General features: G+C 46.8%; 1 protein-coding gene across 1 annotated transcript in view; it reads right to left on the bottom strand.

The window, feature by feature from the left end:
- Positions 1-575: 575 nt before the first annotated feature.
- LOC123732430 (kelch-like protein 38) overlaps positions 576-23,589 on the bottom strand; it is a 46,236-nt gene continuing 23,222 nt past the window's right edge. The window contains exons 3-8 of the mRNA XM_045711562.1: positions 11,375-11,579; positions 10,910-11,110; positions 10,287-10,793; positions 9,824-10,087; positions 5,022-5,127; positions 576-4,705 (exon numbers count right to left, since the gene is read on the bottom strand). Coding sequence (XP_045567518.1) covers positions 4,416-4,705; positions 5,022-5,127; positions 9,824-10,087; positions 10,287-10,793; positions 10,910-11,110; positions 11,375-11,579 — 1,573 coding nt within the window. The 3' untranslated portion in view covers positions 576-4,415. The remainder of the gene's footprint in view (positions 4,706-5,021; positions 5,128-9,823; positions 10,088-10,286; positions 10,794-10,909; positions 11,111-11,374; positions 11,580-23,589) is intronic.

Below are 23,589 nucleotides of genomic sequence, written 5' to 3'. Positions count from 1 at the left end.
TACCCTGATTACCCTGATCCCTGCAGAAGGTGAGGAGTCAGACCACGTACCCTGATCCCTGCAGAAGGTGAGGAGTCAGACCACGTACCCTGATCCCTGCAGAAGGTGAGGAGTCAGACCACGTACCCTGATTACCCTGATCCCTGCAGAAGGTGAGGAGTCAGACCACGTACCCTGATCCCTGCAGAAGGTGAGGAGTCAGACCACGTACCCTGATCCCTGCCGAAGGTGAGGAGTCAGACCACATACTAACATACCAGAGAGAAGCACCAGTTAACACTGACTGCAGTCAAAGTACTAAAGATAAAATGTTTTTCTCCACTGTGGTGTATATTACCAACCCAGTCTCAAACATAAGATCATATTTTGGTAAAATCACTTTAATATTATTCATAAAGAAATAAGACATAGTTTTGTTACAAAAACACAAGTTACATAAATTAATAAATATGGACAATGTGAGCATTTACACAAGTAATTCAGGATATAAAATAAATGAGAGAGGAAGAAATACATTATTTTAACAAGTGAGTTTTTTTCTCTCTTTGGTGCAAGCAATAGCTAGCGTATATATATACTCTATGCCTCTATATGCATAGTGCTGCATTCATTGAAATTTGAAACAGATAGAGACCCACAGAGAAGCATGCCACAGGCTCATCTAGTCACATGACGTCTCCTGGTTCTCATGGTAACCATGGTCAGGGCTACAGTCTGTACAATAGGGTCAAGAGCAAAAGGTGGCAATTAGTAAATTAGCACTGTAGTGCTATCAGTGTCTTTTGGCAATAGTTATCCTTCTTGGAAGATCTGACTTAGGCCTAGTAGCTGTCCGCAAGCAAGCAAGATACGAGGGACTGTCCACGGGTCGAGATGGAGGGTTGAGAAAACACTGTTGTCGAGTAGAGCAGTCTCACTAGCAGTAAGATAGGCCTAGATATATGGGTATGCCTTCACACCGATTTTCCTTCTTGGTTTATAAAGCCATTGGCAGTGTAGCCTACTGTTGAATCACCAGCAGACCGGAACACTGCATGGTCTTCGATGTCTAAACCTGACACAGGACCGGCCTCAGCATCTCCGACCGATGCTTCTGGTAGGCAGGCTGCAGTTCTGAGTGGTTATAATAGATATGCCCTCTAGGTCATGGGATGGCTGAGGGACAGATATGTAGTGGACTGATCGTTCCCCAATCACCACTACTAGAAGAACAGCGCAGTCCAGTGACGTGCTGATTTGTAGTGTAATATCGGTAGGATAATGACAGGTAATTAGTCTCACTGCCTGAATACTACATGTCTGTCAAGTCTTCTCCACAACATTCCCATTATATTAGAATCCATATTATAATTCACATTTCCTGTTGCTGCTGCAGGATTAATTTATTTCTGTAGCAAAACTGGCTCAAATTAAGATCCTACAGCTGTAAATGTTGTTGACCATATTCTGCCAGGGTATTAAACATAACCACGTGGTTAAACTGGCCTTCACTTTAATGACTCATTTAGAAAGTGAACAACGACAGATGCTTGGGAGGTAGGAAGGATTTTCTATGAATTGACTATATACATGTATTATGATCTATTTACATCCTGCCCATAAGTCCTCAGACTGGCAGTAGTAGTGTGGTGTATGTCGCTGTGCTTGCTTAGCTGAAGCTGAGTGTGGAAACAGCATCACACCAGTTCAGGTCAGAGAGTGAAGGGAGATCTTACATTCATTGTCCATTCAAGGGTATAGGAGGATATGGTTTGGTAGGGTATATTATGGTATAGGAAGATATGGTTTGGTAGGGTATATTATGGTATAGGAACATATGGTTTGGTAGGGTATATTATGGTATAGGAATATATGGTTTGGTAGGGTATATTATGGTATAGGAAGATATGGTTTGGTAGGGTATATTATGGTATAGGAGGATATGGTTTGGTAGGGTATATTATGGTATAGGAGGATATGGTTTGGTAGGGTATAGGAAGATATGGTTTGGTAGGGTATATTATGGTATAGGAGGATATGGTTCGGTAGGGTATATTATGGTATAGGAGGATATGGTTTGGTAGGGTATATTATGGTATAGGAGGATATGGTTTGGTAGGGTATATTATGGTAGGGTATAGGAGGATATGGTCCGGTAGGGTAGGGTATGGTAGGATATGGTATTGTAGGGTATGGTGTGGTAGGATATGGTATTGTATGGTGTGGTAGTATACGGTAGGGTTTGTTATGGTAGGATAGTGTAGGATAGGATATGGTCAGGTATGGTAGGATATGGTCAGGTATGATAGGATATGGTAAGGTATGGTACGATATAGCAATCCAACTGCAATGGATACCAAGGCTGCTGTGATAAATTATTAACAGGGTAGAGCTGGAAAGACAAACCGAAACAAATGTAGACACCGACCATACCGGTAACATCGCAGGCATTTTACTGATAGCCTTCATTACGATAAATAGCCCATACTAGAGAAATGTGATGTTTTAAATGACATAACTTTGTTAATATGGGTGATTGTTCATGGGACAATTGATGGCTACAACCGTCAATAGTAAATTCATGTTAAACTGTGGTGTACATTCATGTTAAACTGTGGTGTACATTCATGTTAAACTGTGGTGAACATTCATGTTAGAAACTGTGGTGAACGTTCATGTTAAACTGTGGTGAACATTCATGTTAGAAACTGTGGTGAACATTCATGTTAAACTGTGGTGAACATTCATGTTAAACTGTGGTGAACATTCATGTTAAACTGTGCTGAACATTCATGTTAATCTGTGGTGCACATTCATGTTAAACTGTGGTGTACATTCATGTTAAACTGTGGTGTACATTCATGTTAAACTGTGGTGAACGTTCATGTTAAACTGTGGTGAACATTCATGTTAGAAACTGTGGTGAACGTTCATGTTAAACTGTGGTGAACATTCATGTTAGAAACTGTGGTGAACATTCATGTTAAACTGTGGTGAACGTTCATGTTAAACTGTGGTGAACATTCATGTTAAACTGTGGTGTACATTCATGTTAAACTGTGGTGTACATTCATGTTAAACTGTGGTGAACATTCATGTTAAACTGTGGTGAACATTCATGTTAAACTGTGGTGAACATTCATGTTAAACTGTGGTGAACATTCATGTTAAACTGTGGTGTACATTCATGTTAAACTGTGGTGTACATTCATGTTAAACTGTGGTGTACATTCATGTTAAACTGTGGTGAACATTCATGTTAAACTGTGGTGAACATTCATGTTAGAAACTGTGGTGTACATTCATGTTAAACTGTGGTGCACATTCATGTTAAACTGTGGTGAACATTCATGTTAAACTGTGGTGTACATTCATGTTAGAAACTGTGGTGAACATTCATGTTAAACTGTGGTGAACATTCATGTTAAACTGTGGTGAACATTCATGTTAGAAACAAATCCTTATTGTTATCGTTGTTGTACCAGTTCCATTGTCCATATCATCCAGCTCTGTTACAGGGCTTCACTCATTGTTATGTGGACTTAGTTTGGGTAGGGGAGCGTTGGTCTGAAATGGCACCCTATTCCCTTGTCTTGACCAGAGCCTACCCTGTTCCCTATGTAGTGCACTAGTTCTGACCAGTTTGTACCCTATTCCCTATGTAGTGCACTAGTTCTGACCAGTAGTCGTGAACTACATAGGGAATAGGGTGCCATTTCAGATTTACCCTTGGAGGAGTGTGGAGACTGAGAAATCTGTCAGTGGATCCGTCGTCCCTCCCTCCCTCCCTGGGGCCAACGTGACACCTCTGCCTGCCAGCTGAGATCTCATGTTTTGATTTAGAACGCCACAGATGCTAGCATCAAGACCGTGCCTGAGGCGTGTTGACGTCCTGTGACTGTGTGAGAGAAGAGACCAACGTCTGTCTGTTCAGATGGTTTCCGATCCGATCCCAGCTGGGGTGTCCAATTATAACTGCTGTGAAGGAGTAACATGACAGGTAGCTAGGCTAGGAGCCTGCTAGGCTAGGAGCCTGCTAGGCTAGGAGCCTGCTAGGCTAGGCTACTTTAGGAGCCCGCTATGCTAGGTTAGGTTAGGAGTCGTTTAGGCTAGGAGCCCGCTAGGCTAGGAGCCGGTTAGGCTAGGAGCCCGCTAGGCTAGGAGCCCGCTAGGCTAGGAGCCTGCTAGGCTAGGAGCCGGTTAGGCTAGGAGCCTGCTAGGCTAGGAGCCCGCTAGGCTAGGAGTCCAAGGAGTTTTGGGGATGTTGTGGGTCACTCATCAGAGATATCATATACAGTTTGTGGACCAGCTCAAATGTGACAAAGGACTGGAGGACATTGCATCTGCAAATGGAGGACAGAGAGGCAGCTGTAGAAGTCAGCCTTACTGTTCACCTCCAGACGACCAGATGATGTTGATAAGATGTTGTGGGTCACTCAGGGAGGGTTTGGTCTGTTGGAGACACAGACCAGAGGCAGGGAGCCGTGGTCAAACAATTTGTACGGTAGCGTCCCCTTGGAGGTCCAAACGTCCGTCTTGGGGTCGTAACACTCGAAGCAGTCCGAGTCCTCGATGGTGTCGTGCCCGTTCAGGAAGCGGCCCCCCGTCACGTACAGCTTGTTGTTGATTACCGTGGCGCTGTGATGCATCCGCCTCTCCTTTAGGTTCTCACACTTTACAAACTTGTTGGCTTTGGTGTCGTAGGCGATCATCCGTCTAGTGTACCCTACAAATGAAACATTTCCAATACACATTGACTCTTATTAAGGCAGCCGACGTAACCAAATAGCAGCCCTATTCCCTATGTAGTACACTCCTTTTGACCAGAGCTCAGAGGGAATAGGGTGCCATTGGGGACATAACCTACCCACAGATTGTTCAGAATCACAACATCAAAGTAAATAAAGTTGAAAGGAGATTAAGATAGATAGAAAAAGAAGAGAGACATGCTATCAACTCATGTGGATTGTAACAGCTGTGGATATTCTACATGATAGACCAGGTAAACCAGATAAACATGTTGAAAGCGGCAGCCTGTTCACCTCCAATGATGTAGATCTTATCTTCGATGACAGCAGCAGGTGCACAGACGTTCTTCACTGTCCGGGTTTCCAATCTGGACCACAGGTTCCTGGAGATGTGGTACACCTGAGAGACAGAGATAGCAGAGAGAGTTTCAGTCTGGGCCGCCAGAACTCGTGTGGTGAGGCCCACGCCACTTTTGATTTAAGGGCAAAGTGCTGTTTTTTAAGATCAATTTGCCTCATGATATGTCTCTTTTGCGTATCTTGACCAATCAGATTCCTGGAAATCGCAGGTCTTGTGGGCCGGGGCACAAAGCACAAAGCTCAAGGGTCAGTGCTATTGGGATGTCCCTATTCTAAACTCTAACATTAACCCTTAACCTTAACCTAACCCCTACCCTGACCCTTAACCCTGACCTAACCTAGCCTTAACCCTTACATAAACCATTTTACAATGGGATAGGTTCTTCCGAAGGAAACTGAACAGCACGGACTAAAGCTCAAGGCCTCGCGTAGAAAGAAGAGCTCTTCACCTTCCTCCAGTATTGATTTAGCCAGCGTTATAACACATCACTCCCAACAGACACAACCAAAAACGTAGAAAAATGTATCGGCCGATAGACCAGTGGTCGCCAACTGGTCGATCTCAAAGGCATTCCTAGTCCATCACCAAATATTTCTGTAGAAAATCCAACAAACCATAAAGGCTTCCGATCCTTTTATTTAAATGGTGTTGAGCTGTTGTCGGTAGGTGCACTTGATTCAAAAGTCCATGGCACCGGGTGGGTAAAGTGTTCCCATGAGACAAACTCCGGCTACCCGCGGACCGGCAAATCTGTGACTAAATCGAGTGCACCTACTGAGCTGCCCAATCGGATAGCTCAAATCACCGTGACTACAGAGCTTCCATGACCCTGGCCACAGCCAAGTTTAAGATTTAATAACTTTTAAAACCATGACTACAGAGAGACTGTCATCGAATACAGCAAAGAGCTGCTGTTTTTATGAGTGAATTCATGTTTAAGTTTATATTCAGCACTGTCACTGTTTTTAATCAACATTATTACAAAACACACTTCTCCATACTTCTGCTCGGGCTGCAGCTGCAATGAATGATTGGCCAAGTATCGATAGCCCTGCGTTTTGTTATTATTAGCAGCTCGTCGTGTCGATTTTAATATTAAGGAATATTTAACTTTCTCTGGTCACAGGAACCACATGAATTTGTACATGAGGCAGATGCGGTGCGACTCGAGTTTCGCCATCAGGTGGAAGACGGTGTCCTCTCTCTCTGGTCAGTCTCACCGGAGGAAAGGAAGGAGAGAGCAAGGGGCCGTGAGAGGCGTTTGGGAAAAATCGTTTTGAACGGTCATCCGACTCGGAATTCCAAGTCGTAAACTCGGGTATCTTTCTAGAGCTCCGACTTTTCGACCTGAAGATCACTGACGTGGTGATTTGACCTCGTTGACCATCAGGTGCAGGTACCATCAGTCCAGTACAATAAAAAAGCTGATTATTTCAATTCATGCTCCACAGTGCCACACAAATGCTAAACCAACTGATCTATTTTGTTATCAAAGCTCGAGTTTTGAAATATAATATGGTCTGATTAACAATATTGGCAGGCCAATCATATAAGCCAATATGCTGTGATAATGTTTTAGGCCTACTGCCCAAATCTCATTCCTACAAAACTGTTTGTGAGGTTAATGTAAAGGTTAATGTAAAGAAAAACATCTGAGCAGTAGATCTCGGTTTGCTTTTTGACTGGGAAAGTGATCTTGACTCAAAAAAGGTTGGTGACCACTGCTATAGACTTAAAACATTAGCTGTATTGCATGGCAAATATACAAAAAATTTCTGTCTGGTCAACTGTAGCCTACTAGCAGCTTCATAGTCAACAGCCTGGACTCAGAGGTAGATGTAACATAGTAAATGTACTAACAACAGCAGCTTCATAGTCAACAGCCTGGACTCAGAGGTAGATGTAACATAGTAAAGGTAAATCTCAGATGCTCCAGTTAGTATGATATGTTACGTTTCGTATGGTATGTTTTAATTTGTGGATGTCCATCATCCATTTCGTATGATATGTGACGAATTGCATTTTTGTACAATATGTTACAAATTGCAATTTGTACAATATGTTATAAATTTGCAAATCGTATTATATGTAGAAAATCCAATTTGTTGTGGCCAACGTTAGCTAGGTGGCTAACGTTAGCTAGGGGTTAAGGTTAGCGGAAGGGTTAGCTAACATGCAAAGTAGCAGAAAGTAATTGCAAAGTTGTTAATTAGCTAATGTACTCCGTGATGAGATTCGAACGCGTAACCTTTGGGTTAGGGTTATATGCCCACCCATTCACCTCGACAATCCACCCTTATTTTCCACCCTTATTTTGCCTTATTATGTAATGTTCTGTCTTGTGTAACCATAGCAAACGTAACATATCAAACACATTTTAGTGTCCCGGATTTACTTTACTATGTTAGGTTGAGTTCATGAGACCAGGCTTTAGTATAGCCTACTATGCATCCCTGCCCCTCTGGCCAGTGTAAACGAAGTGGTAACGTTGTGTATTTATAGCCCATTTGTTTGTGAGAAAAACTGTGAACGGGATCAAATCTGGTTAATATTCAAACTTGGGCTGATGAGACTACCTATACTTTACTTTAATGATTAACTGGAATGAATGAATTAACACAATAGCTGACAGACTGTTAGTTAATGTGTAATTATGCCCACAGTTGCATAGGGCAGGACAACACAATGAAAAGCTGCATAAAACAAGCCCTGTGAGTTTTATTGTCCAATCATGTTGCATTCTCTGTGTATAGGAAACCCCCCTAGTTCTTCTTTAACCTGTTGGGGATATGGGGCAGTATTTGCACGGCCGGATAAAAAACGTACCCGATTTAATCTGGTTACTACTCCTGCCCAGTAACTAGAATATGCATATAACGTTTCTAAAACTGTTTGAATGGTGTCTGTGAGTATAACAGAACTCATTTGGCAGGCCAAAACCTGAGAAGATTCCAAACAGGAAGCGCTCTCTCTGACTATTTCTTGGCCTTCTTGATCATCTCTAACCAAAACAGGGGATCTCTGGCATAACGTGACATTTTCTAACGCTCCCATAGGCTCTCAGAAGGCGCCAGAACGATGAATGGTGGCTTTGCAGGCCATGGCTGAAAAACATTAGCGCATTTTGATAGTGTTCGATATGAGGACAATGAGACTGGAGGTGCGTGCACGAGCCAACACCATGTTTACTTTCTCTCTCTTTGAACGAAAACAACGACTCCCGGTCCGAATATTATCGCTTATAGCATAAAAATTGATTTTAAACAGCGGTTGACATGCTTCGAAGTACGGTAATGGAATATTTCGAAATTTTTTGTCACGAAACGCATCGGGCGCGTCACCCTTCTTTACCCTTCGGATAGTGTCTTGAACGCACGAACAAAACGCCGCTATTTGGATATAACTATGGATTATTTGGGACCAAACCAACATTTGTTATTGAAGTAGTAGTCCTGGGAGTGCATTCTGACGAAGAACAGCAAAGGTAATCAAACTTTTCTAATAGTAAATCGGAGTTTGGTGAGTACCACACTTGGTGGATGTCAAAATAGCTAGCCTGTGATGGCCGGGCTATCTACTCAGATTATTGCAAAATGTGCTTTCACCGAAAAGCTATTTTAAAATCGGACATAGCGAGTGCATAAAGGAGTTCTGTATCTATAATTCTTAAAATAATTGTTATGTTTTTTGTGGGAATGCTAGTCACATGCTAGTCACATGCTAATGTAAAAAGCTGGTTTTTGATATAAATATGAACTTGATTGAACAAAACATGCATGTATTGTATAACATAATGTCCTAGGATTGTCATCTGATGAAGATCATCAAAGGTTAGTGCTGCATTTAGCTGTGGTTTGGGTTTATGTGACATTATATGCTAGCTTGAAAAATGGGTGTCTGATTATTTCTGGCTGGGTACTCTGCTGACATAATCTAATGTTTTGCTTTCGTTGTAAAGCCTTTTTGAAATCGGACAGTGTGGTTAGATTAACGAGAGTCTTGTCTTTAAAATGGTGTAAAATAGTCATATGTTTGAGAAATTGAAGTAATAGCATTTCTAAGGTATTTGAATATCGCGCCACGGGATTACACTGGCTGTTGAGTAGGTGGGACGTAAGCGTCCCACTGGCCCAGAGAGGTTAAACCACAATTCATATGAACAAGAAAAGGGTTTTCATCCTCCCCAAGGCCAGGAGTTTTTCAAAACCATGTGACATGATTAGAAAAACTCTGGTCCCATCATAGCTCATATCCAATTTTTTTTTTTTTTTTTTTTTAACAAACGGATTAGTCACGTCATACCGTATACGGTCCAGAGTTTTACCTGGTTAGGTTACCAGATCAGGAAAAACTACGGGCCCCATATTGTTTTTACTTTCTTCGCCTCACCACTCTCTCCACCTCCGATCAATGATATCAAAGATTAAGATCCATCGACCATCTGCTATTAGCATAAAACACGCTAAAGGGATTGCCTCCTCCTTTGTTTGTTACCAATGTTTGAGTTCTAAATGGATTGATTGGTTGACTGATTGGTTGATTGGTTGACTGACGGGTTGATTGGTTGACTGACGGGTTGATTGGTTGACTGATGGGTTGATTGGTTGACTGATGGGTTGATTGGTTGATTGATTGGTTGATTGGTTGACTGATGGGTTGATTGGTTGCCTGATTGGTTGATTGGTTGACTGATGGGTTGATGGGATGATTGATGGGTTGATTGACCAATGGTTACCTGTATCTCCCTGACAGGGTTCTGCATGGCATCCTCCCCTCCGAACACATAGACTCTCTGGTCGTTGGCGGCGACGGCTGGGTGCAGCACGGCGCTGGGGAGAGGAGCCATGGCCTCCCATTGGTTAAACATACTGTTATACCTCTCCACGGAGTTGGAGATCTGTTTGTCCCCTCCGATCCCCCCCAGGACAAAGATGAAGTGGAGATAGGAGACACTCTGATGGGCGTAGCGCGGCGCCAACATGGGCTCGGCCGTCCTCCACTGGTTACAGAGACGGGTGGATTTCAGTAATGAAACATTACATGGTATCAATAGCAGCTAAGGTTGAAATGTACCATTTTCATAAATACAACAATACAAAAATAATTATCGATTAGCACAATAAAATCTAATATTTTTTTTTTTAAATCTATTTTCTGGACAAACCGTTAGTGCTGTGGGTATACTAGCCCTTTCATACCTGGTTGGTCTTGAGGGAGAGGGTGTAGACGGTGGCAGATACAGAGCTGTCTCCTGAGGCCATGCTGAGGCTGAGCCCCCCTACCACATACAGGATGCTGTGGATACAGACGTAGGAGGCCTTGTAGAGTCTCAGAGGTAGCTTGGCCAGCCACTGCCAGCGCTGAGTCCTCTCGTCATAGAGCAGGGCTTCCCGGGACGTCTGCTCATTATTCTTGCGCCCGCCGACCACAACGAGCGTCTCTCGGCAGGTGTAACGGCGCGGTGTGGTCCACAGGGGCTTCAGCTCACCACCGCACTTGGCGCTGACCGAGAGCATGAGGCGACGGACGGATTCAATGATCTCAGTGCAGAGCGTGGAGGACTGCACCAGCGGGTCGTTGGCGATGAACTGGAACAAGTAGGTAGGGTGGATGTAACGCAGACGCACCTTCTTGAAGAGGTCGTGGATGGCGCCGCGCCGGGAGAACGGGTCGTGGTGGATCCACGCCAGGAGGGTCTCAAACACCTGCGAAATTTCACTTTTAGTACTAATCCACCCATGTTAAAAACAATCTTATTTTTTTCATCTCTTCATTACTCATCTCTACTCATCTCATCTCTACTCTTCTCATCTCATATCACCTGCTCCTCCTCGGCACACAGTCGGTCGTCCTCCAGGTAACACACGAGCTCCGGCAAGGAGAGCTCACAGAAGTCTTCGGATGCAGCTACGTCTGAGAAGCTCCTCACGGCCATCTCCTTAGCCTTCTCCTTCAGACTGTCACAGTGGAGGATCTCTGACAACCTGATCATACTGAGACAGTTGTCTGGGCTCAGCTGCTCCTGAAAATATATTATAATTTAACAAAGACTGTGTGTGTGTGTGTAGTGTGTGTGTGTGTGTGTGCGCATTATTATAATTTACTATTTAATTGAACCTTTATTTAAGCAGGAAAGTCCCATTTGAGACAAAAGTCTATTTTGCAAGGCAGGCCTGATTTCACAATCAGGAGTTAGTGGCACAATCACAACAATCAATACCGCAGTTTCAAAATCAATCTAACAGCCCCAGAGTTAGCGACAGAGCTGATTTCAATCTGTAGTCACCTGAAGGAAGGTGGAGCAGGCCTCAAACAGACGTCCATAGTGCAGCATCGAGGCCGCCTGCATTAGAGGCAGCACAATGTCCATGCTGATGGTGATGGCTCCTGTATACACATAGTCCACTATGCCACTGAGCACGTCAGGGGAGATGCCCTTCAGATCCACCCGACCCTGGCTGCTCTCCACAAAGTTACTGCAGAACATGGCCCTGAGGAATAGGACATGACAAGTTACTGTAGAACATGGCCCTGAGGAATAGACATGACAAGTTACTGTAGAACATGGCCCTGAGGAATAGGACATGACAAGTTACTGTAGAACATGGCCCTGAGGAATAGGACATGACAAGTTACTGTAGAACATGGCCCTGAGGAATAGGACATGACAAGTTACTGTAGAACATGGCCCTGAGGAATAGGACATGACAAGTTACTGTAGAACATGGCCCTGAGGAATAGGACATGACATGTTACTGTAGAACATGGCCCTGAGGAATAGGACATGACAAGTTACTGTAGAACATGGCCCTGAGGAATAGGACATGACAAGTTACTGTAGAACATGGCCCTGAGGAATAGGACATGACATGTTACTGTAGAACATGGCCCTGAGGAATAGGACATGACAAGTTACTGTAGAACATGGCCCTGAGGAATAGGACATGACAAGTTACTGTAGAACATGGCCCTGAGGAATAGGACATGACAAGTTACTGTAGAACATGGCCCTGAGGAATAGGACATGACAAGTTACTGTAGAACATGGCCCTGAGGAATAGGACATGACAAGTTACTGTAGAACATGGCCCTGAGGAATAGGACATGACAAGTTACTGTAGAACATGGCCCTGAGGAATAGGACATGACAAGTTACTGTAGAACATGGCCCTGAGGAAAAGGACATGACAAGTTACTGTAGAACATGGCCCTGAGGAATAGGACATGACAAGTTACTGTAGAACATGGCCCTGAGGAATAGGACATGACAAGTTACTGTAGAACATGGCCCTGAGGAATAGGACATGACATGTTACTGTAGAACATGGCCCTGAGGAGTAGGACATGACAAGTTACTGTAGAACATGGCCCTGAGGAATAGACATGACAAGTTACTGTAGAACATGGCCCTGAGGAATAGGACATGACATGTTACTGTAGAACATGGCCCTGAGGAATAGGACATGACAAGTTACTGTAGAACATGGCCCTGAGGAATAGGACATGACAAGTTACTGTAGAACATGGCCCTGAGGAATAGGACATGACATGTTACTGTAGAACATGGCCCTGAGGAATAGGACATGACAAGTTACTGTAGAACATGGCCCTGAGGAATAGACATGACATGTTACTGTAGAACATGGCCCTGAGGAATAGGACATGACAAGTTACTGTAGAACATGGCCCTGAGGAATAGGACATGACAAGTTACTGTAGAACATGGCCCTGAGGAATAGGACATGACAAGTTACTGTAGAACATGGCCCTGAGGAATAGGACATGACAAGTTACTGTAGAACATGGCCCTGAGGAATAGGACATGACAAGTTACTGTAGAACATGGCCCTGAGGAATAGGACATGACAAGTTACTGTAGAACATGGCCCTGAGGAATAGACATGACAAGTTACTGTAGAACATGGCCCTGAGGAATAGACATGACAAGTTACTGCAGAACATGGCCCTGAGGAATAGGACATGACATGTTACTGTAGAACATGGCCCTGAGGAATAGGACATGACAAGTTACTGTAGAACATGGCCCTGAGGAATAGGACATGACAAGTTACTGTAGAACATGGCCCTGAGGAATAGGACATGACAAGTTACTGTAGAACATGGCCCTGAGGAATAGGACATGACAAGTTACTGTAGAACATGGCCCTGAGGAATAGGACATGACAAGTTACTGTAGAACATGGCCCTGAGGAATAGACATGACAAGTTACTGTAGAACATGGCCCTGAGGAATAGGACATGACAAGTTACTGTAGAACATGGCCCTGAGGAATAGGACATGACAAGTTACTGTAGAACATGGCCCTGAGGAATAGGACATGACAAGTTACTGTAGAACATGGCCCTGAGGAATAGGACATGACAAGTTACTGTAGAACATGGCCCTGAGGAATAGGACATGACAAGTTACTGTAGAACATGGCCCTGAGGAATAGGACATGACAAGTTACTGTAGAACATGGCCCTGAGGAATAGGACATGACAAGTTACTGCAGAACATGGCCCTGAGGAATAGGACATGACAAGTTACTGCAGAACATGGCCCTGAGGAATAGGACATGACAAGTTACTGTAGAACATGGCCCTGAGGAATAGGACATGACAAGTTACTGTAGAACATGGCCCTGAGGAATAGGACATGACAAGTTACTGCAGAACATGGCCCTGAGGAATAGGACATGACAAGTTACTGTAGAACATGGCCCTGAGGAATAGGACATGACATGTTACTGTAGAACATGGCCCTGAGGAATAGGACATGACAAGTTACTGTAGAACATGGCCCTGAGGAATAGGACATGACAAGTTACTGTAGAACATGGCCCTGAGGAATAGGACATGACATGTTACTGTAGAACATGGCCCTGAGGAATAGGACATGACAAGTTACTGTAGAACATGGCCCTGAGGAATAGGACATGACATGTTACTGTAGAACATGGCCCTGAGGAATAGGACATGACAAGTTACTGTAGAACATGGCCCTGAGGAATAGGACATGACATGTTACTGTAGAACATGGCCCTGAGGAATAGGACATGACAAGTTACTGTAGAACATGGCCCTGAGGAATAGGACATGACAAGTTACTGTAGAACATGGCCCTGAGGAATAGGACATGACCCTCGCAGGGTCAGGGCGGGCAGAAAAGGTCAAAACCAGGAAGAATTAATAGACAGGAACAGAGGGGAAAATGCTGGTAGGCTTGACAAACAAAACAAACAGGCAACAGACAAACAGAGAACACTGGTATAAGTACCCAGGGGATAATGGGTGACACCTGGAGGGGGGTGGAGACAAGCACAAGGACAGGTGAAACAGATCAGGCGTGACAGAGAAAGACCATAATGTATTATTTCAGCCCAGCACAATTTAGATTTTGGCCACTAGATGGAAGCAGTGTATGTGCAAAATTTTAGACTGATCCAATGAACCATTGCATTACTGTTCAACATGTTGTATCAAGACAGCTCAAATGTGCCTAATTGGTTTATTAATACATTTTCAAGTTAATAACTGTGCACTCTCCTCAAACAATAGCATGGTATTATTTCACTTTAATAGCTACTGTAAATTTGACAATGCAGTTATATTAATAACAAGAATTTAGGCTTTCTGCCAATATCAGATATGTCTATGTCCTGGGAAATGTTCTTGTTACTTACAACCTCATGCTAATCGCATTAGCCTACGTTAGCTGAAACGTCCCGAGGGGGACACATCGATCCTGTAGAGGTTTTAAAGGCATCCCAAATTATATCTGGGGTGGGCTTTCCACTGTCCTCTATGTCTAAGTCTGTAACAGTCAAGGTTTTTATTTTGAATTCACGTATATAATACATTTTGGTTCTTGAAGACGCGGCTCTGTTCATTCTCCATATTCCGTTGTGTATTTTCTGTTGGTGTAATTAAACATGAGATAATGATATGATATCATTACATCATTCATTTTTTTTTTATCCAGTAAATTGTTGAGTGAATTTTTTGGAAATAAAAATTATAGTCAATTCTTGAATATCATTTTTTTTTTTTTACTTTGAGGAAGAAAAAGGAGTCATCTTTTGATGTTGGGAATAATAATCTACAGGAAATTATCTGAAGGCTCTTTTGAATTAGCCTTTTGATTGCTATGTCTGTCTAACTTGTCGAATGTTTTCAGGATGCCTGCTGAAGTAATAGTTCCTGTGTGGATGTGATCTAATATAGCTTGTATTCTATCTAAAAACATCAGATCTGCCCCATACAATGAAATCAATGTGTATTTTTCAACATGTAACATATTGCCTTCTTGGTTCATATGCTAGGACATAAGGGATAATGGTGTATTATGGATGTAATGACGGCAGGTAGCCTAGTGGTTAGAGTGTAGAGGAGGCAGGTAGCCTAGCGGTTAGAGTGTAGAGGAGGCAGGTATCCTAGTGGTTAGAGTGTAGAGGAGGCAGGTAGCCTAGTGGTTAGAGTGTAGAGGAGGCAGGTAGCCTAGTGGTTAGAGTGTAGAGGAGGCAGGTGGCCTAGTGGTTAGAGTGTAGAGGAGACAGGTAGCCTAGTGGTTAGAGTGTAGGGGCGGCAGGTAGCCTAGTGGTTAGAGTGTAGAGGTGGCAGGTAGCCTAGCGGTTAGAGTGTAGAGGAGGCAGGTAGCCTAGTGGTTAGAGTGTAGAGGAGGCAGGTAGCCTAGTGGTTAGAGTGTAGAGGTGGCAGGTAGCCTAGCGGTTAGAGTGTAGAGGAGGCAGGTAGCCTAGTGGTTAGAGTGTAGAGGAGGCAGGTAGCCTAGTGGTTAGAGTGTAGAGGAGGCAGGTAGCCTAGCGGTTAGAGTGTAGAGGAGGCAGGTAGCCTAGTGGTTAGAGGGTAGAGGAGGCAGGTAGCCTAGTGGTTAGAGTGTAGAGGAGGCAGGTAGCCTAGTGGTTAGAGTGTTGGGCCAGTAACCGAAGGGTTGCTGGATCGAATCCCAGAGCTGAAAAAGTGAAAATCTGTTGACCAATAACATCTGCTAACCATGTGTATGTTGACCAATAACATCTGCTAACCATGTGTATGTTGACCAATAACATCTGCTAACCATGTGTATGTTGACCAATAACACCTGCTAACCATGTGTATGTTGACCAATAACACCTGCTAACCATGTGTATGTTGACCAATAACACCTGCTAACCATGTGTATGTTGACCAATAACACCTGCTAACCATGTGTATGTTGACCAATAACACCTGCTAACCATGTGTATGTTGACCAATAACACCTGCTAACCATGTGTATGTTGACCAATAACACCTGCTAACCATGTGTACGTTGACCAATAACATCTGCTAACCATGTGTACGTTGACCAATAACACCTGCTAACCATGTGTATGTTGACCAATAACACCTGCTAACCATGTGTATGTTGACCAATAACACCTGCTAACCATGTGTATGGACCAATAACATCTGATTTAATTTGATTTGAACAGCAGGTGGCAGCAGAGCTTCTCCAACTCCTCTTTTAAATATTCAACTTCAATTTTTTTTTTTTTTATGTAACAAAAACCCACATTGGTGTCCAATGTCTTTAGGGTGATGGAGCCCATGCAGTTAGTTAGTTAGACTTCTTTAATTTATTTTTATTTGGATTAAAGTTAACCTTGTCTGTTCCGTCTATCACTGAAGAACCTGATCAAACATTTTAACAGATGAGGGCAGTGGACATCCCATTGAATAGTAGGATTGTAGTATACATACATAGTTATTGTATACATCACATATATAGAGCATGTGGGCATGTGGACTGAGCAGACATTTTAACAGAGAACACACACACACACACACACAAAAGCTAAGTACTTATTTCTTTAATGTGCTGTTTTAGGGCGTTTAAGCTCCAACTCATCTCCTAATGTACCAAAGGCCTGTGGATCATGAATATACATACACATGACAATACATTGGAGAAAGACTGCCAATTACAGCGCTTCAAGAAAGTATTCACACCCCTTCATATTTTCCACATTTGTTGTGCTGCAGCCTGAATTTAACATGGATTAAGTTGTCACTGGTCTACCCACAATACCCCAACTGGCCTACCCACAATACCCCAACTGGCCTACCCACAATACCCCAACTGGCCTCCACACAATACCCCAACTGGCCTACCCACAATACCCCAACTGGCCTCTACACAATACCCCAACTGGCCTACCCACAATACCCCAACTGGCCTACCCACAATACCCCAACTGGCCTCAAAACAATACCCCAACTGGCCTCCACACAATACCCCAACTGGCCTACCCACAATACCCAACTGGCCTACCCACAATACCCCAACTGGCCTACCCACAATACCCCAACTGGCCTACCCACAATACCCCAACTGGCCTACCCACAATACCCCAACTGGCCTCCACACAATACCCCAACTGGCCTACCCACAATACCCCAACTGGCCTCCCCACAATACCCCAACTGGCCTCCACACAATACCCCAACTGGCCTACCCACAATACCCCAACTGGCCTACCCACAATACCCCAACTGGCCTACCCACAATACCCCAACTGGCCTCCACACAATACTCCAACTGGCCTACCCACAATACCCCAACAGGTCTACCCACAATACCCCAACTGGCCCCCACACAATACCCCAACTGGCCTACCCACAATACCCCAACTGGCCTACCCACAATACCCCAACTGGCCTACCCACAATACCCCAACTGGCCTCCACACAATACTCCAACTGGCCTACCCACAATACCCCAACTGGCCTACCCACAATACCCCAACTGGCCTACCCACAATACCCCAACTGGCCTACCCACAATACCCCAACTGGCCCCCACACAATACCCCAACTGGCCTCCCCACAATACCCCAACTGGCCTACCCACAATACCCCAACTGGCCTCCACACAATACCCCAACTGGCCCCCACACAATACCCCAACTGGTCTACCCACAATTCCCAAACTGGCCTCCCCACAATACCCCAACTGGCCTACCCACAATACCCCAACTGGCCTCCACACAATACCCCAACTGGCCTACCCACAATACACCAACTGGCCTACCCACAATACCCCAACTGGTCTACCCACAATACCCCAACTGGCCTACCCACAATACCCGAACTGGTCTACCCACAATACCCCAACTGGCCTACCCACAATACCCCCAAATGGCCTACCCACAATACCCCAACTGGCCTCCACACAATACCCCAACTGGCCCCCCACACAATACCCCAACTGGTCTACCCACAATACCCCAACTGGCCTCCACACAATACCCCAACTGGCCTACCCACAATACCCCAACTGGCCTCCACACAATACCCCAACTGGCCTACCCACAATACCCCAACTGGCCTACCCACAATACCCCAACTGGCCACCACACAATACCCCAACTGGTCTACCCACACTACCCCAACTGGCCTACCCACAATACCCCAACTGGCCTACCCACAATACCCCAACTGGTCTACCCACACTACCCCAACTGGCCTACCCACAATACCCCAACTGGCCTCCCCACACAATACCCCAACTGGCCTACCCACAATACCCCAACTGGCCTCCCACACAATACCCCAACTGGCCTACCCACAATACCACAACTGGTCTACCCACAATACCCCAACTGGCCCCCACACAATACCCCAACTGGTCTCCACACAATACCCCAACTGGCCTCCACACAATACCCCAACTGGCCTACGCACAATACCCCAAATGGCCTACCCACAATACCCCAACTGGCCTACCCACAATACCCCAACTGGCCTCCACACAATACCCCAACTGGCCTACCCACAATACCCCAACTGGCCTACCCACAATACCCCAACTGGCCTACCCACAATACCCCAACTGGCCTACCCACAATACCCCAACTGGCCCCCACACAATACTCCAACTGGCCTACCCACAATACCCCAACTGGCCTACCCACAATACCCCAACTGGCCTACCCACAATACCCCAACTGGCCACCACACAATACCCCAACTGGCCCCACACAATACCCCAACTGGCCTACCCACAATACCCCAACTGGCCACCACACAATACCCCAACTGGCCTCCCCACAATACCCCAACTGGCCCCCACACAATACCCCAACTGGTCTACCCACAATACCCCAACTGGCCTACCCACAATACCCCAACTGGGCTCCCCACAATACCCCAACTGGCCTCCACACAATACCCCAACTGAACTACCCACAATACCCCAACTGGCCTACCCACAATACCCCAACTGGCCTCCACACAATACCCCAACTGGCCTACCCACATTCCCAAACTGGCCTCCCCACAATACCCCAACTGGCCTACCCACAATACCCCAACTGGCCTCCACACAATACCCCAACTGGCCTACCCACAATACTCCAACTGGCCTACCCACAATACCCCAACTGAACTACCCACAATACCCCAACTGGCCAACCCACAATACCCCAACTGGCCACCACACAATACCCCAACTGGCCTTCCCACAATACCCCAACTGGCCTCCACACAATACCCCAACTGGCCTACCCATAATACCCCAACTGGCCTCCCCACAATACCCCAACTGGCCTACCCACAATACCCTACCTGGCCACCACACAATACCCCAACTGGCGTCCCCACAATACCCCAACTGGCCTACCCACAATACCCCAACTGGCCTACCCACAATACCCCAACTGGCCTCCACACAATACCCCAACTGGCCTACCCACAATACCCCAACTGGCCTACCCACAATACCCCAACTGGCCTACCCACAATACCCCAACTGGCCTACCCACAATACCCCAACTGGCCTCCCCACACAATACCCCAACTGGCGTACCACAATACCCCAACTGGCCCCCCACACAATACCCCAACTGGCCTCCCCACAATACCCCAACTGGCCTCCACACAATACCCCAACTGGCCTCCACACAATACCCCAACTGGCCTACCCACAATACCCCAACTGGTCTACCCACAATACCCCAACTGGCCCCCACACAATACCCCAACTGGTCTACCCACAATACCCCAACTGGCCTATCCACAATACCCCAACTGGCCTACCCACAATACCCCAACTGGCCTACCCACAATACCCCAACTGGCCTACCCACAATACCCCAACTGGCCTACTCACAATACCCCAACTGGCCCCCACACAATACTCCAACTGGCCTACCCACAATACCCCAACTGGCCTACCCACAATACCCCAACTGGCCTACCCACAATACTCCAACTGGCCTACCCACAATACCCCAACTGGCCTACCCACAATACCCCAAATGGCCTACCCACAATACCCCAACTGGCCTACCCACAATACCCCAACTGGCCTCCACACAATACTCCAACTGGCCTACCCACAATACCCCAACTGGCCTACCCACCATACCCCAACTGGCCTACCCACAATACCCCAACTGGCCTACCCACAATTCCCCAACTGGCCCCACACAATACTCCAACTGGCCTACCCACAATACCCCAACTGGCCTACCCACAATACCCCAACTGGCCTACCCACAATACCCCAACTGGCCCCCACACAATACCCCAACTGGCCCCCCACACAATACCCCAACTGGCCTACCCACAATACCCCAACTGGCCACCACACAATACCCCAACTGGCCTACCCACAATACCCCAACTGGCCCCCACACAATACCCCAACTGGTCTACCCACAATACCCCAACTGGCCTCTACACAATACCCCAACTGGCCTCCACACAATACCCCAACTGGCCCCCACACAATACCCCAACTGGTCTACCCACAATACACCAACTGGCCTCCCCACAATACCCCAACTGGGCTCCCCACAATACCCCAACTGGCCTCCACACAATACCCCAACTGAACTACCCACAATACCCCAACTGGCCTACCCACAATACCCCAACTGGCCTCCACACAATACCCCAACTGGCCTACCCACAATTCCCAAACTGGCCTCCCCACAATACCCCAACTGGCCTACCCACAATACCCCAACTGGCCTCCACACAATACCCCAACTGGCCTACCCACAATACACCAACTGGCCTACCCACAATACCCCAACTGGTCTACCCACAATACCCCAACTGGCCTACCCACAATACCCCAACTGGTCTACCCACAATACCCCAACTAGCCTACCCACAATACCCCAAATGGCCTACCCACAATACCCCAACTGGCCTACCCACAATACCCCAACTGGCCTACCCACAATACCCCAACTGGACTCCACACAATACCCCAACTGGCCTCCCCACAATACCCCAACTGGCCAACCCACAATACCCCAACTGGCCACCACACAATACCCCAACTGGCCTTCCCACAATACCCCAACTGGCCCCCACACAATACCCCAACTGGCCTACCCATAATACCCCAACTGGCCTCCCCACAATACCCCAACTGGCCTACCCACAATACCCTACCTGGCCACCACACAATACCCCAACTGGCGTCCCCACAATACCCCAACTGGCCTACCCACAATACCCCAACTGGCCTACCCACAATACCCCAACTGGCCTCCACACAATACCCCAACTGGTCTACCCACAATACCCCAACTGGCCCCCACACAATACCCCAACTGGTCTACCCACAATACCCCAACTGGCCTCCACACAATAGCCCAACTGGCCTACCCACAATACCCCAACTGGCCTATCCACAATACCCCAACTGGCCTACCCACAATACCCCAACTGGCCTACCCACAATACCCCAACTGGCCTACCCACAATACCCCAACTGGCCTACTCACAATACCCCAACTGGCCCCCACACAATACTCCAACTGGCCTACCCACAATACCCCAACTGGCCTACCCACAATACCCCAACTGGCCTACCCACAATACTCCAACTGGCCTACCCACAATACCCCAACTGGCCTACCCACAATACCCCAACTGGCCTACCCACAATACCCCAACTAGCCTACCCACAATACCCCAACTGGCCTACTCACAATACCCCAACTGGCCCCCACACAATACTCCAACTGGCCTACCCACAATACCCCAACTGGCCTACCCACAATACCCCAACTGGCCTACCCACAATACTCCAACTGGCCTACCCACAATACCCCAACTGGCCTACCCACAATACCCCAACTTGCCTACCCACAATACCCCAACTGGCCTCCACACAATACCCCAACTGGCCTCCACACAATACCCCAACTGGCATCCACACAATACCCCAACTGGCCTACCCACAATACCCCAACTGGCCTACCCACAATACCCCAACTGGCCTACTCACAATACCCCAACTGGCCCCCACACAATACTCCAACTGGCCTACCCACAATACCCCAACTGGCCTACCCACAATACCCCAACTGGCCTACCCACAATACTCCAACTGGCCTACCCACAATACCCCAACTGGCCTACCCACAATACCCCAACTGGCCTACCCACAATACCCCAACTAGCCTACCCACAATACCCCAACTGGCCTACTCACAATACCCCAACTGGCCCCCACACAATACTCCAACTGCCCTACCCACAATACCCCAACTGGCCTACCCACAATACCCCAACTGGCCTACCCACAATACTCCAACTGGCCTACCCACAATACCCCAACTGGCCTACCCACAATACCCCAACTTGCCTACCCACAATACCCCAACTGGCCTCCACACAATACCCCAACTGGCCTCCACACAATACCCCAACTGGCATCCACACAATACCCCAACTGGCCTACCCACAATACCCCAACTTGCTCCCCACACAATACCCCAACTGGCCTACCCACAATACCCCAACTGGCCCCACACAATACCCCAACTGGCCTACCTACAATACCCCAACTGGCCTCCCCACAATACCCCAACTGGCCTCCACACAATACCCCAACTGGTCTACCCACAATACCCCAACTGGCCTCCACACAATACCCCAACTGGCCTCCCCACAATACCCCAACTGGCCTCCACACAATACCCCAACTGGCCTCCACACAATACCCCAACTTGCCTCCCCACAATACCCCAACTTGCCTCCCCACAATACCCCAACTTGCCTCCACACAATACCCCAACTTGCCTCCCCACACAATACCCCAACTGGCCTCCACACAATACCCCAACTGGCCTCCACACAATACCCCAACTGGCATCCACACAATACCCCAACTGGCCTACCCACAATACCCCAACTTGCCCCCACACAATACCCCAACTGGCCTACCCACAATACCCCAACTGGCCCCACACAATACCCCAACTGGCCTACCCACAATACCCCAACTGGCCTACCCACACAATACCCCAACTGGCCCCCCACACAATACTCCAACTGGCCTACCCACAATACCCCAACTGGCCTCCACACAATACCCCAACTGGCCTACCCACAATACCCCAACTGGTCTACCCACAATACCCCAACTGGCCACCACACAATACCCCAACTGGCCTCCACACAATACCCCAACTGGCCTACCCACAATACTCCATA

Source organism: Salmo salar, unplaced genomic scaffold (genome assembly GCF_905237065.1).
Source record: "Salmo salar unplaced genomic scaffold, Ssal_v3.1, whole genome shotgun sequence".
In the NCBI taxonomy this organism is placed as follows: domain Eukaryota; kingdom Metazoa; phylum Chordata; class Actinopteri; order Salmoniformes; family Salmonidae; genus Salmo; species Salmo salar.
The sequence above is the reverse complement of the archived record's forward strand: the minus strand, read 5'-3'. Positions and strand labels throughout refer to the sequence as shown.